The 13,610-nt window shown below is 47.0% G+C and overlaps 1 protein-coding gene across 2 annotated transcripts; it reads left to right on the top strand.

Annotated features, from left to right (window-relative positions):
• The first annotated feature begins 818 nt into the window (after positions 1 to 818).
• On the top strand, positions 819 to 13,499 carry LOC102282124 (intercellular adhesion molecule 2-like). Of its 2 annotated transcripts, XM_070390081.1 has the most exons (7): positions 823 to 976; positions 5,131 to 5,175; positions 6,794 to 6,951; positions 8,174 to 8,278; positions 9,774 to 10,040; positions 11,295 to 11,615; positions 12,276 to 13,499. In XM_070390081.1, exons 4-7 carry the CDS (start codon positions 8,218 to 8,220, stop codon positions 12,347 to 12,349), a joined length of 723 nt encoding a protein of 240 aa, XP_070246182.1. In that variant the 5' UTR covers positions 823 to 976; positions 5,131 to 5,175; positions 6,794 to 6,951; positions 8,174 to 8,217; the 3' UTR covers positions 12,350 to 13,499. The 2 variants fall into 2 exon arrangements, with proteins under 2 accessions (XP_070246183.1, XP_070246182.1); XM_070390082.1 differs by lacking the exons at positions 5,131 to 5,175; positions 6,794 to 6,951 and having other exon boundaries at positions 819 to 976.
• The last annotated feature ends 111 nt before the right edge of the window (positions 13,500 to 13,610 follow it).

Here is a 13,610-nt window from a genome sequence, read left to right as displayed (position 1 = left end):
TGGAACTACCATAGGCTACAGCAATTCCACTTCTGGGCATTTGCCTCAAACAGTTGAAAGCAGGAACTTGAAGACTTGTCTGGACCCCCATGACCACAGAAGTGTTATTCACAAGAACCACAGGAGGAATCATCCCAAGTGTCCACTGACCAACGAGTAGATAAACCTAATGGGGTGTATTCATCCAAGGGGATGCTATTCAGCCTTCAAAAGCAAGGAACTTCTCACAAATGTGCTATGGCATGAATGAGCCTTAAGGACATCAGGCTAGGTGAAATAAGCCAGGGCAAAAGGACAAATGATGTCTGATTCCACTCACAGGAGGGCCCAGTTACAGGGAGAACAGTGGTTGCCAAGGGCTGCGGGGAGGGGGATAGAAAGCCAGTGTTTCAAGGAGAGGGGCAGTGTTCACTTTGGGATGAGGGTGAGGGATGGTGGTTCTAGAGAGGAATGGTGGTGGATGTTACACAAAATGTGAATGTGTTTAATGCCCCAGAACCCTACACTAAAAACGTTAGAACGGTCAATTTTACAGGGTCTATTTTGTTGTTGCTGTTGTTTAGTCACTGAGTCATGTCCAACTCTTTTGCAACCCAAGGGACTGTAGCTTGCCAGACTCCTCTGTCCATGGGATTTCCCAGGCAAGAATTCTGGAGTAGGGTGCCATTTCCTTCTCCAGGGGATCTTTCTGACTCAGGGATTGGCTCCCACATGGGCAGGTGGATTCTTCACCTATAAGCCACCTGGGAAGCCCCAGTATATATTTACCGGGGTTTAAAACAAGAGGTAATAAACAGAAAGTCACAGTCAGATATCATAGCTGGGACAGGAAGCACATGACTTCTGAGAGGGGAATTCAGTCAAAAACCAGGCAACACTCGTTGAACCAGCAGCAGCCCAGGGAACAAGAGCTGCTGGAAGCTGGACCCCGGCCACCCTCTTTCCCCATCACGGCAGCACCCATTTGCTGGTACAGGTAAGGTGATGCTCCCTGCTTCCCTCTTGGCAGAGTGGAAAGGGCTTGGGATAGATTGTCAATCAACACTTGAGTTCTTGTTCTTGCCCTTCCCCAGGCTTCACCCACCCATTCCAGGCCCCCCCATGAGCACAGGGGCTGATATGCAGCAGAATTTCCTTCAACTGGTCAGTCGTTGCATGAGGAGCTCAGCCAGCCATCTCTCTGAGTCCAACAGCCTATTGCTTTGTGGTTATTTCCTGGTTTTGTCCTTTCTCTTCCTCCCCTGCTCTGTCAACCACACAACTGGCTTAGAAACCTGGGACTGTCTTCCTGCCATGGCCCACGTGGGTCCAGGTCATCTGGACTGAGCTCAGAGCTGATGCTTAGGGGACAAGTATAGTCCCCAGCCTCTTGGGGTCACATCCAAGGTTCCTGATGAATCCCATTCAATGAAGTCCTACCTGGTTAGAAGGGACTTTCCTATCCTGCGGTTCATAGTCTCAAGGAGCCTCTTCTTTCTAGATATGTGGGAATTTCTCTTTTCTCTTTGTATTCTTTTGTGAAATTTACTATGTGACACATAATGAACACATCTATGTAACATGCATATGCATTGCACGGTAAGATAAGATAATGATCAGCCCTGAACCCAACACTCAACCCAAAGACGAACTACCACTAAACTTTCCATCTACCTACTGTGCTATCACCTCCCACCCAGACATAAATAACCAGCCTCCCAAAGTCTGTTTCAATTGTTCTCTTGATTCTTTTAATTTAGTGCTTTATCACATCCATTTATTTTCATTTTATGAAATAGTTATATAACATATTCTATGTGCCAGCTACTGTTTCGAATACTTTTAAATATTGTCATATAATTAGTTTAATCCACACACCATTCCCATAAGGAACGTGCTATGGTTAATCCCATTTTACAGAAGAGAAAACTGAGGCACACAGAGATAAAGTGACTTGCTCAGGGTCACGCAGAAACCAGGTCTTCTGGTTCTTAGTACAAAAATTTCTCTAGGGCATATATCTAAGGGTGGAATTGTTGGTTATAGGATATAACGCTATTCAGCATTAGAAGATAATGCCTGATTATTTCTCAGAGAACCAAAATACACTCTCACCAGCAATAAACGAATTCCTTGACCCACAGCCTGTCCAACAATTGGTCTTGTCGACTTTTTTAACTTCTGGTAGGCTGCAGTCCATGGGGTCACTAGGAGTTGAACACGGCTCAGCGACTTCACTTTCACTTTTCACTTTTATGCACTGGAGAAGGAAATGGCAACCCACTCCAGTGTTCTTGCCTGGAGAATCCCAGGGACAGGGGAGCCTGGTGAGCTGCCGTCTATGGGGTCGCACTGAGTCGGACTCGACTGAAGCGACTTAGCAGCAGCAGCAGCAGCAATCTAGTAGATATAAAGTGGTTCCTCATTGTGGTTTTAATTTCCCTGGCTCTTATTGAATTAAAGCATCTTTTCATTAGTTGAGACATTTTGTTTTCTTTGAAATGTTCATCATGTCTTTAATATATTCAAAATGATCAGTTATTTATTCCAGCATTAGTGATCTTGAGGTTTTGCTTTAGGAATCTTTCCTTGCCCCAAGGACATAAAAATACTGTCCTATATTTTCTCATGGGCTTCCCCAGCGGCTCAGCAGTAAAGAATCTTCCTGCAATGGCAAGAGCCGCTGCAGGAGCCGAGGGTTTGACCCCTGGATCAGAAAAGTCTCCTGAAGTAGGAAATGGCAACCCACTCCAGTATTCTTGCCTGGGAAATCCCATGGACAGAGGAGCCTGGTGGTCTACAGTCCACGGGGTCACAGAGTTGGACACTGTTTAGCAACTAAACATATTTTCTTATAAAAGTTTTTCAAGTGTTCTTTTACACATGAGTCTTTAAATTAGATAGAATTGATCTCTTCATTCCACGTGAGGTAGGGATATGTTTCCCATCTTTTTCCTCCGCATAGTTAGCCACTTGATCCAGCTTCATTCACCTATATCCCTTCTCCCCCGCAGTGATCTCCAGGGCTGGTTTCGTCAGATGTGTGAGTTTCATGCGTCTATTTCTAGGTACTTTATGCTGTTCCACTGGTTAATCCGTCGACATCTATACTAATATCATATTTTATAGTAAGTCTTAAAACTAGCAGCAAATTCCCTCATTTTATTTTTCTTTAGGAGTGTCTTGGTCCTTTTGTTCTTTCCATAATAAGTTTCAGAATCATCTTTTTGTACCATGATGCCCTTATTAGGATCCATTGGAATGTCATTAAATCTATGGGAAGAGGATTGTCCTCATTATAGTATTGAACCTCTTAGTCATGAACATGGGCTGGTTCTACATTTATTTAAACTGTACTTAATGTTTTTCAATAGTGTTTTATAACTTTCTTACTATAGGTCTTATGTACATTTTGCTATCTTTTTGTTTCTGTGTATATATATATATATAATTTCTATCTTTTTGCTACTATACATAGGGTGCTTTTTAAATTACTTTTTTCCCCTGGAAACTCCATGCAGCATGCAGAACTTCCCTGACCAAGGATCAAACCTGTGGCCCCTGCAGTAAAAGTGCAGAGTCTTAACCACTGGACGATCAGGAAAGTCCTAAATTACAGTTTTGTATATTACTGTTATACACAAAAGCAATTTCTTTTTGGATATTGGTTTTTGGATATTTCTTCTGGGATATTGGATATTGGATTTTCTTGTGAAAATCTCTTATTCTGAATCATTCATCCGATTGATCATTCATTCGGATTTTCTACCTAGGCAACCACATAATATGAAAATACTGATGGTTTTACTCTTTTCCCACGCCTAGGCCTTTAATTTCTTTTTCTTGTCATACTATATTGTCTAGGACCTGTGGGAAAATGTTACATAGAAGCAGAGATAGTTGTCATCCTTTTCTGGTTCTGGATTTTAAAGGAAATGTCCTAAAATTTCCTCATCAAAGAAAATAATACATATGTAAAATAAATAATAGTACATATGAAAACTTTCTCTGATTTTCCTTTATCACATTAAGGACATTTCCATCTAGCCTGCTGAGAGCTTTTGTCATGAAAGAATGTTGAATGTCATCATTTTTTTTTCCCTAGATCTATTAAGATGATCATATGGTTTTTTCTTCTTAAAACTATAATGTAAGTTTTTAGTATGGGCTCCTTCAAAAGCAGAGCTTGCAACAAGGACTACAGTTCAGGTAGATTATTTAATTATTGAAGCCAGGAAGCAGGAAATAAGGAACAGGAAGACTGGGGCAGGGAAGGAGAGAAAGCCAATAGAAGATGCATAACTGATGCTGCAGGTGTAAGCAAAGGGAGTTCAAGTCTGTCGGGACCTCTGATAGGTCTACAGGATGCTGGCCTGATTGCCTATCCAAAGGAACGAAGCTGGAGCTGTATTTGCCACTTCTTGGCCTCTTGTTGGTTGAGGATTTCATGTTTAGGGAACTTGACACTCCTAGGCTTCTGGGAAACACTAGCCGGTAGCTAAGTGACTCTTAAAGCATTGGAGAAGCCTGAGAAAAAAAAGCAAAAAGAAGCATGGTATAAACCTGAGGTGGGACCCTGGAGCATAAGATCAGTCTAAGCTTGCAGGAAATTATCCACTGCAAATGCAGCTGATTTTAGAGAAGAGCATAAGCAACGTGACATAGAGCACCAAAGTTTACTATTACCCACAATAATAAATGACATTCATAGCTTTCTCTTCTATTGTTCGACCAACTTTTCATAGCTAAGCCTAACTTGGATATGATGTCTAATATTTTTAATACATTGCTAGGTTTGTATTTTTCTTATTTTTCATTTATATTCATGAGTGAATATAAAATATAAATATAAAAATATGTATAATATAAATATAATATATAAAGTATAATATAAATTAAAATATAATGTAAAATATAAAATTATAATTTTATAATTTAATTTTAATTTTTCTGTTTCATCCTAATTTGTCTCATTTTGGTATTTAGGTTAAACTGGCCTCATAGAAAGAGAGCATGTTCCTGCTATTTCCATTCTCAGAAAGAGCTTTTGTAAAATTAGAATTATCCCTACTTAAACCTCTGTAACACTGTCTAGATTTGATGTTTTCTTTGTGGGAAGATTTCAAATTATGAATGTACTTTTTTTAATAGTTGTGGAACTATCCAGGCTTTTTATTTCTTCTTCAATCAAGTTAGGTAAGTTCTACTTTTTCTAAGATTTGGTCTACTCGGTTTCATATTTCTTGGCATAAATGATTTATAGTCTTTTAATTTTTAACTTTATTGAAGTGTAATTGATTTACAACATTGTATTAATTAAATGTTCGATTATGGTAAAATACACATAACATAAATTTCACCACTTAACCATTTTTGAACATATATTTGGTTGTCTTATATTCACATTGTTTCACAGTGGATCTTGAAACATTTTTAGCTTGTGAAACTGAAACTCTATACCCATTAAATAAATTTTTAGATTGGCCTATAATGTACAATATTATGTAAGCTTCAGATGTTCTACACAGTGGTTTGGTATTTGCATACATTTTGAAATTATCGCCACAGTAAGTCTAGTATCCACCTCTCTCCATACAGAGTTATCAAAATATTATTTGACCATATTCCTTATGCTGTATTACATACCTGTGGTTTATTTTATAACTGGTGCTTTGTACCTCTTAATCCCATTCATCTATTTTGGAGCCCCTTAGCCTCCAGCAACCACCCATTCGTTCTCTGTATTTAGGAGCCTGGTTTTGGTTTTGTTTGTTTTGTTTTCCAGATTCCACATATACGTGAGGTCATATTTGGTAATTCTCTTTGTCTGATCCATTGTTATTCATTAGTATAACGCCCTCTAGGTCCATCTGAGTTGTTGAAAATGGCAAGATTTCATTCTTTATGGCTGAATAATATTCCGTTGTGTAGATATACAACCACATCTTTATCTATGCATCCATTGATGAACACTTAATTTGCTTCCACATGTTGGCTATCGGAAATGAGGCCACAGTGAACATTTGTGGGCACATATGTCTTCGAATTAGTGCTTTTGTTTTCTTCAGACGAATACCCAGAAGTAAAATTGCTGGATCATACGGCAGTTCTATTTTTAATTTTTTGAGGCACCTCCATACTTTTTTCCACAGCAGTTGTACCAATTTACGATCCCACCAACAGTACAAAAGTGTCCCCTTTTCTCCACACCCTTGCCAATGCTTTTCATTTGTTCTGTCTTTGATGATAACCGTTCTGACAGTGGTGGGTGATATCTCAATGTGGTTTTGATTTGCCATTTCCCTGATGATTAATGATGTTGATCATCTTTTCACATTTGCTTCATTATTCATAATAGAGAGATGTTGTATTAAAATTTCTTGCTATGATGATGGTTTTAGCTCTTTGTTGTTCCTTCAAACTAAGCGCTTACAAGTTTAGAACTCTTATAATTTCCAGATGAACTGATCCTTTAATCTAGGTACCCCTCTGTCCCTAATAAATATGTTTGTCTTAAAATTCCCTTTTGCTTGATACGAACAGACCTTTCCTGGTTTTATTTTGGTTAGCTTTGCTGGTGTATCTTTTACCATTCGACTTTCAACCATTCCACACTCTTATTCATTAGATGTGCCTCATAAAAAATGTAGATCCAAGTTTGGTGTTTAAATATTTTAAAAATGTAAGCTGAGATGAGAATTTAGGAATGATTGAGCAAATTACTCCCTATAAACCCAGCTAAAAACTGAGTTTAAAAGCCTGCATTTTCTTTCTTTTTGGCCATGCAATGCGCATATGGAATGTTAATTCCTAGGGGATCAAAGACTAGGGCTCCAAGGTTCACCCTCAGAAGCGAAGAGTCTTAACAACTGGACACCAGGGAAACCCTAAAAGGAAAATCCTAAAAGCCTGCATTTCAACAACATCCACAGTTGGCAAGAATCCTGACCCAGAAGGCTGCCCTCCAAGGCGGTGTGTTTGAGCTATTTTTCTGTTGTTGTTCTGTCTCTAAGTCATGACGACTCTTTTCAAACCCATGGACTGTAATATACCAGTCTCCTCTGTCCTCCACTATCTCCATTTAAAAAAAAAACAAAAAACAGTTTTAGGTTTACAGCAAAACTTAGAGGAAGTAGAGACTTGCCACATACCTCCTGTCCCCACACATGCACAGCCTCTCCTGTTACCAACATCCCCCAGCAGAGTGGTCCATTTCTCATAACTGATGAACCTGCATTGACACGTCATTATCACCCAAAGACCATTGTTGACATCACGGTTCAGTCTTGGTGTGTACATTCTGTGGGTTTGGGCACGTGTGTGCTGACACATATGCACCATTGTAGTAGCAAACAGAGCGGCTTCTCCGTCCTAAAGTCCTCTCTGCTCTTTCAGTCCATGTCTCCCTCCCTTTAATCCCTGGCAACCTCCAATTCTCCAACCAACCACTCCTCATTCCGAAATTCTCACCTCAGTTCCATCACCTAATATCTTTGTGATTTATTAATTCACCTGAGCCCTGAACTTCCTCAGATGCACAATCAAAATTGGCAGATTTGGTGTGATAATGAGACAACGTATTAAAACCTAAACCTAGTCCCTAACAAAGAGTAGGCATCAGGAAATGCTAGTTTTCTTTTCCTTCCTCCTTATCTTGGTAACATGAAATCACATTTAGCTAAGAAAAGAGACAGGAAAGTGCCTGGGGACCCTGTGCGTCACCAGAAATCTAAGGGGGAGGGGGCCAGAGGAAGGAGGAGAATGTCCAGCTTTCGCCTCCCAAACCCTCTTTCCAACTGGGAAACTCCCTCCTAGGTTGACCCCAATAATGAGTCCTGTGGGATTCGGGGCTCCCCAGATTTGGGGCTTGTAGCGTTGACTGTCCTGTGTCCACACACATCACACACACATGAGCCCCGGGTGCCCGCCCCACCCCTGATGGCAGTGTGCCCGCCCCACCCCTGATGGCAGCGTGCCAGGAGGACCAGGCTATGTCCCACCTATCAGCTGACTCCTGGCTTCCTCTGCCCAGTTTCTTATAGGCCTGTGGCCCTGGGAGCTGGCCTTCCATGTGGCTTCCCCAAGACCACTCAGATAATGAGAGGAAATACGGTACAGCTTACAGAAGGCTGGGGGTTCCGGACTGCCGATACAGGTCACCCCTTCCTGACCAGTGCCCTTCACGTCTCTCCAGGCAGTCCTCAGCTGTTCCCTGCAAACCTGTGGACGCCACCCGAGATGTCCCCTTTTGGTGGCTGGGGAACGCTCGCAGCCTTTCTTGCCCCGCTCTGCTGCCGAGGTGAGCCTGGGGGTCCAGACTGGGTGTGTGCCAGCCAGCGGGTATGTCACCTGTACCCCTGGTATCGTGCGGAGAAGGGGGTCCTGGTCCTGAAGTCGCTAGGGCTTTGAGCACAGCGGCCACCCGCCACGGGTGTGGGCTGCTGTGTGAGCCTGGCTTCCCCATGACCCCATGACCCCATGACCCCAGGGCAGTAGGTTGGGGTCCTGGCCTTCACACACTGGGTTGAACGGGCCCCATAACTTCAGGATGTGTGGATGTGGCAGGTCATGGAGACTGATGAGGAAATGAAGGGAGGCTGAGGCTCGAGGGAAGGTGAGGGCACATCCCAGCTGGTCTTCAGAGGTGGCCCCGTGGACAGCAGAGGTCAGTGGAGGGCACTGTCTTCTGCTGACCACCAAAGTGCAAATGAAGCCCCTTCTGGGGAGTCCAGGGGACGGTGAAGGAGAATGCCTCCATATACTCAGTGCTCTGTTTTGGAAAACCTGCCAGGTGTTTTCATGGCAACCATGCAGGAAAGGGCTTACTAACCCATTTGACAGATGGACAAACTGAGGCTCAGAAAGAGAAAGCACTTTGCCCAAGGCCACAGAGCTGGCAAACTCGGGATTCAAATGCAGCTCTCTCTCTCTCTCCCTGCAGAGCCTCTCTCTTGCCCCAGCTGAGGGCTAGGTGGGGCGTGCGGGTGTGGCGGGAAAACAGGGCACAGTACAGGCCCAGCTGGCCGAGATCAGTTCAGATTCCTCACCTTCTTCCTCGCTGGGCTCTGACCCCCCTGGTCTCCTCTCTGCCCAGGGTCTCAGTGCTGGTGGTTTTCTGCCCTCAGCAGACACCTGCCAGCCAAGTCCCCCCATCTCCTTCATCCTTAGCTCAAATGTCACCGTTTCCATGGAACCTGTGCTGAGCACAGTATTAACATGGCAGCTGCACCCCATTCCCTATTTCCTTTCCCAGGTACTTCACACCAACTGAAAACAGGTTAGTTTCCTTGTTTGTTACTCTGTGTCCCTTGCGGCAGTGTGAGCTCCACTAGGGGAAGCCTTGGTCTTCTTCCGTCTCTGATGGCTCCCCAGAGCCTAGAATGGTGCCTGCCACACAGCCGGTGCTCTACAAGGATTTGCAGGAGAGAGTGAAGGAGTACAGGAGGAGCTGAACTCATGGACACAGGGCCTGAGAGGACACGATCCACTTCCATTTCAGGGAGGCCTTCAGAGAGGAAGGGTCATTTGGGCTGGGGGCCAAGTTTGAATACAATCTTCTTGGGGATAGAAGATGTGCCTGATGAAGACTCACCAGGAGGTGAGAAGCTAGAAGAAGAGCAGTCAGGGGCAGGGAGACAGCTAGAGGGCAGCCCCCTTGGTCTAGATCACAGGCAATAATGTCTGCACAAGGAGAGAGGAGCAGAAGGGACCCCTTGATCAGAGTGCCCACCATGGGCAGCTCCTCCAGGCAGGGCAGCAGGGCTGTCTGCTGAGCAGAGTTTTCTGGTTTCCAGGTTCTGGTGAGGAGCAGTTCGAGGTACCCATGGAGCCAAAGCACCTGTTGGTGGGGTCTGGAGAGTTTCAGGTGATTAATTTTACTGCCAGTTGTACAGACCCCAAGAAACTTGTTCTGGAGACAGCCCTACACAAGACTTTCCTGGAGGGCCAGGCTCAGTGGAAGTTGTTCAAGGTCATCAGCATCTCCGAGAACATGGAGCTCATGTGCAGTTTCATTTGCGGCGGCAAGGAGGAGATGAAAGTTTTCAACATCACCGTGTTCTGTGAGTGTCGCCCACGGGGCCCTGCTCCCCGAGGCCGGAGCCTGTGTCTGCAAACCCACAACGAGCTGCTCTGTCACTGCTCCTGGGCACTCTCCTATGGCCTGCACCTCCCTGGGCTCCTAGATCCAGGCCACAGTCTCAGAATCTTCTCAAACCCTCCCCTGGCCTCCTTGAACCCTGCCAGCAACCAGGATTTTGAGATTTGCTCAGAGGCAGACAATCCAAGCAAGGTTTAGACAAATCTAAAAGTCATTTCCACAGTTTCCTCTCACTGGGGAGCACCCCCATCACCAGAATACCCTGCATCCCATGACAAGCAGCAGGGACCCCATCAGGAGGGCTGGCACAACCATTTCACCTCCTGGAGAGAAGGTTGTGGTCTTATCTTCCCCTGAGGGCCCTTTCCAAATGTGTAACCATCACACACACACACACACCTGCCCATGGGCCACAGAGACCGTGGAGAGACGGGGTTTCTCTCAGAAGCTCGGCACTTAGGGTATCTCTCAGAACTCTCATCAGTGGACAAATGAGGAGAAAGATGTCCTAAATCTACCACATTATCCTGGGGTAATGGAGGCTAGGTATTCTAGTTCAAAAATGAACCCAGGGAGATGTCCTGGTGGTCCTGTGGCGAAGACTACGTACTCCCAATACACGGTACACGGGGTTGATCCCTGGTCAGAGAACTAGATCCCACATACCACAGCTAAGACCTGGAACAACAAAAGAAATAAATCTTGGGTTTAAAAAAAAAAAAACACAGGAACTCAGGGAACCATGGAGTTTAATAGTAAGGGATAGCGATAGTTTTAAACCTGATCCTGAAAACCAAGGCAGCTCTGACTCTTGCCTCCGCCCCTGAAGACCCTCACAATTCATGGCCCCATTCCAGTGAGTACTCCCTTCTAAGTCTCTCTCAACAAAACCATCCAACTGTTTCATTTTTGAAATTTCTATTGAATTTATGGAGAGGAAAGAGACACAGCCAAAACTTTTATCTTTCTAGTTGACTGAACTGATTCGGAACCTTTTCTTTGGAGACACCAGGGCACCTCCTTTCTTGTCCGTTGCAGAAGTCATCAGGTCCCTGAAACTACCACCCAGGACATCGTTCACCCTGAACTGCTTCCTCCGTCCAGCCCCAGCCCACTTCCTGAGAACACCGTGGTCACGGGGGATGGTCTGGGCTGGGTGGGGCCTGCCCGAGCTGCACCCCCATCCTGAGCAGACCTCCCTTCCGCCTTCCTGCAGACCCTCCAAAGCAAGTGCTGCTGACGCTGTCGCACACCTCAGTGGCCGTAGGGACACTGTTCACCATCGAGTGCAGGGTCCCCGCCGTGGCACCCCTCGAAGGCCTCACTGTCACCCTGCTCCGTGGTACTGAGATCTTGTACAATCACACCTTTGTGGGGACACCACCCTTCCCCCAAGATGCCGTGGTCACCCACAACACCACAGCTCACAGGGAAGACGGCCACCATAACTTCTCGTGCGAGGCCCAGATGGACCTGCGCTCTCGTGGCGGTGGCCTTGTCCACAGAGTCTCAGATCCCCAGAGGCTTGAAGTCAAAGGTGAGGGGGAGCCCACAGATCAGGAGGGGGGACATTCGCTTTCAGCCCTTCAGGAGAAGAAAACGCCTTCGCCCCACTCTCTGCCAGCTCAGGGGAGGCACTCGGGGAAACAGCACTTGATCCCTGGGGTTACCCGGAGCTCCTGGCGAGTTCCTAGCTTGGACCCTGACTAGTTGCTTGGTCATGAGTGAGCTGGGTGACCTTAACCAAGTCAAGCTCATCTCTCTGGCCTTGACCCCTCTCTGCAATGATAAATTTGACCTGACTGACTCCTAAGGTCCCCTCGAGTTCTGCTTCTGTGACCCTAGATGTCAAGATCCTCTTTGTCTTCAGAGAGTTTGGCCGAAGCTCCCTCATCTCTGCCCAGGGAGGGGCTTGGCCTGGACCACGCCACAGCGCAGACCATGAGGTCTGGCAGCGCATGGCAAGGGGACCATCTGAGTCCATCTGCCCTCACGGCCTCACAGAGGCCGGCTGGTGGCTCGGACCCCGTCCTTCTTCCCTCCAGTGATAACACCATTTGCCACTCATCCCTGCAATACAGAGTGACAGCAGGCTGCCCAAGGGTGGGTGGGTGGGTGACGGGTAGACAGCTGCCCCTCTGGAGCCTGGCACCTGGGACCGGAGGACTTCTGTGACCTCTTCCCCTTCTGTCCCCAGAGCCCGTGCCCAGCAACCAGATGGTGATCATGGCGATCGTGATAGTGCTGCTGCTCTTGTTCTGGTTCAAATAACGGCGGAGAAGTAACTCCTGAGTGCAAGCCGCTTAGACGAGGCTGAGACGGAGCCACCGGGCACAGCCTATGTGAGCAGCTTGGCCACTGTCATGCGGCCACTGGAACTCACTGTGGCTCCTTAGGATGCAGTCCAGGCCTGGCTGAGGGACCATGTGAAGCAGCCTGAATACAATTACCTGGACTTAAGCCCGTGCCTTCGTGTCGCCTCCTGGGAATGGCCAGGAGGGGGAGCCACCAGGCCTGGCTGAACTGTCTCTAAAAGTCTCCTCAGCCTCCCTCCACCCTCTCTTTCAGAGGCCTTCCTGAGCCCCAGCAAACCCAGGCCCTGGTGTGCCCCCAGGACGACCCGCCCAGGCACCAGGCACCCAGCCTCATGGGACCCTGAGTGACTCCCTGAGGGAGGGTGGGAGACCCGCCCTGGCCCAGGGGGGGCAGAGAGACACTCTGTTCCCACGTGGCCCTCCAGGACACGGCTCTGACTTCTCTCTCCTGCCAACAGAGCCAGCATCCAGGGGTGCGTGTGGGGGCCCCAGTGGCTTGGCTCCGGGATCCTCCCGCCAGGCCTCCCCCGCCACTCTGGGCCTTCTGAGAGCCATGGAAACGAAAGCCGTCCTCGCCTCTTACCTCCAGTTCTGTTATTGGGCCAAATGGAGACCCCGCAGCCCTGGTCATCCAGAGAGAGGGGAAGGGGAGGAGGTCGAGGGAGGGCTCCATCTCCTAGGCCTCTGCCAGCTGGGGCAGCGATCAATGGGACAGAGTTGGCCTTTTATGTGGCTTTTGGGGTCTGGACGGTGTAAGGTATAGTTTGGGCCGAGGCAGAAAGAGGAACGACAATCTCAACAGAAATAGGTTACCTTTATTCAGGCAAGGAGGGGCGACAGCCGGCCTAACAACCAGGCTGATGCGGAGAGGGATCAGGGAGTCTCCATATTTGTGGGGAGGCTTGTGGTAGCGATAAGGGAAAGGTCACTCAGGCAGGATGTTTTGGTTATTTTTTATTTGAGCTGGCATTTGTGGCTGGGCAGGGGGTGATAAGTCTTCCGGGCAGATGTAGGGGGTGAAAGGTTTCTGGACAAGGGGTGATTAAGTCTTCTGGGCAGGAGTAGGGGGTGGAAGGTTTCTGGACAAGGGGTGATAAGTCCCAGAAAGATGCTGGCCTGGCCTCAGCCTCCTGCATCTCCTGGTCTCCATGGCAGGTGGACTCTTCACCAGGGCCTGGTTGTGGATGGGAGGGGAAAGGGTTGCCAGGTGTCTTGGT

Source organism: Bos mutus, chromosome 19, assembly GCF_027580195.1.
Source record: "Bos mutus isolate GX-2022 chromosome 19, NWIPB_WYAK_1.1, whole genome shotgun sequence".
In the NCBI taxonomy this organism is placed as follows: Eukaryota; Metazoa; Chordata; class Mammalia; order Artiodactyla; family Bovidae; genus Bos; species Bos mutus.
Note: the sequence above shows the minus strand (reverse complement) of the source record. Positions and strands in the feature narration are given on the sequence as shown.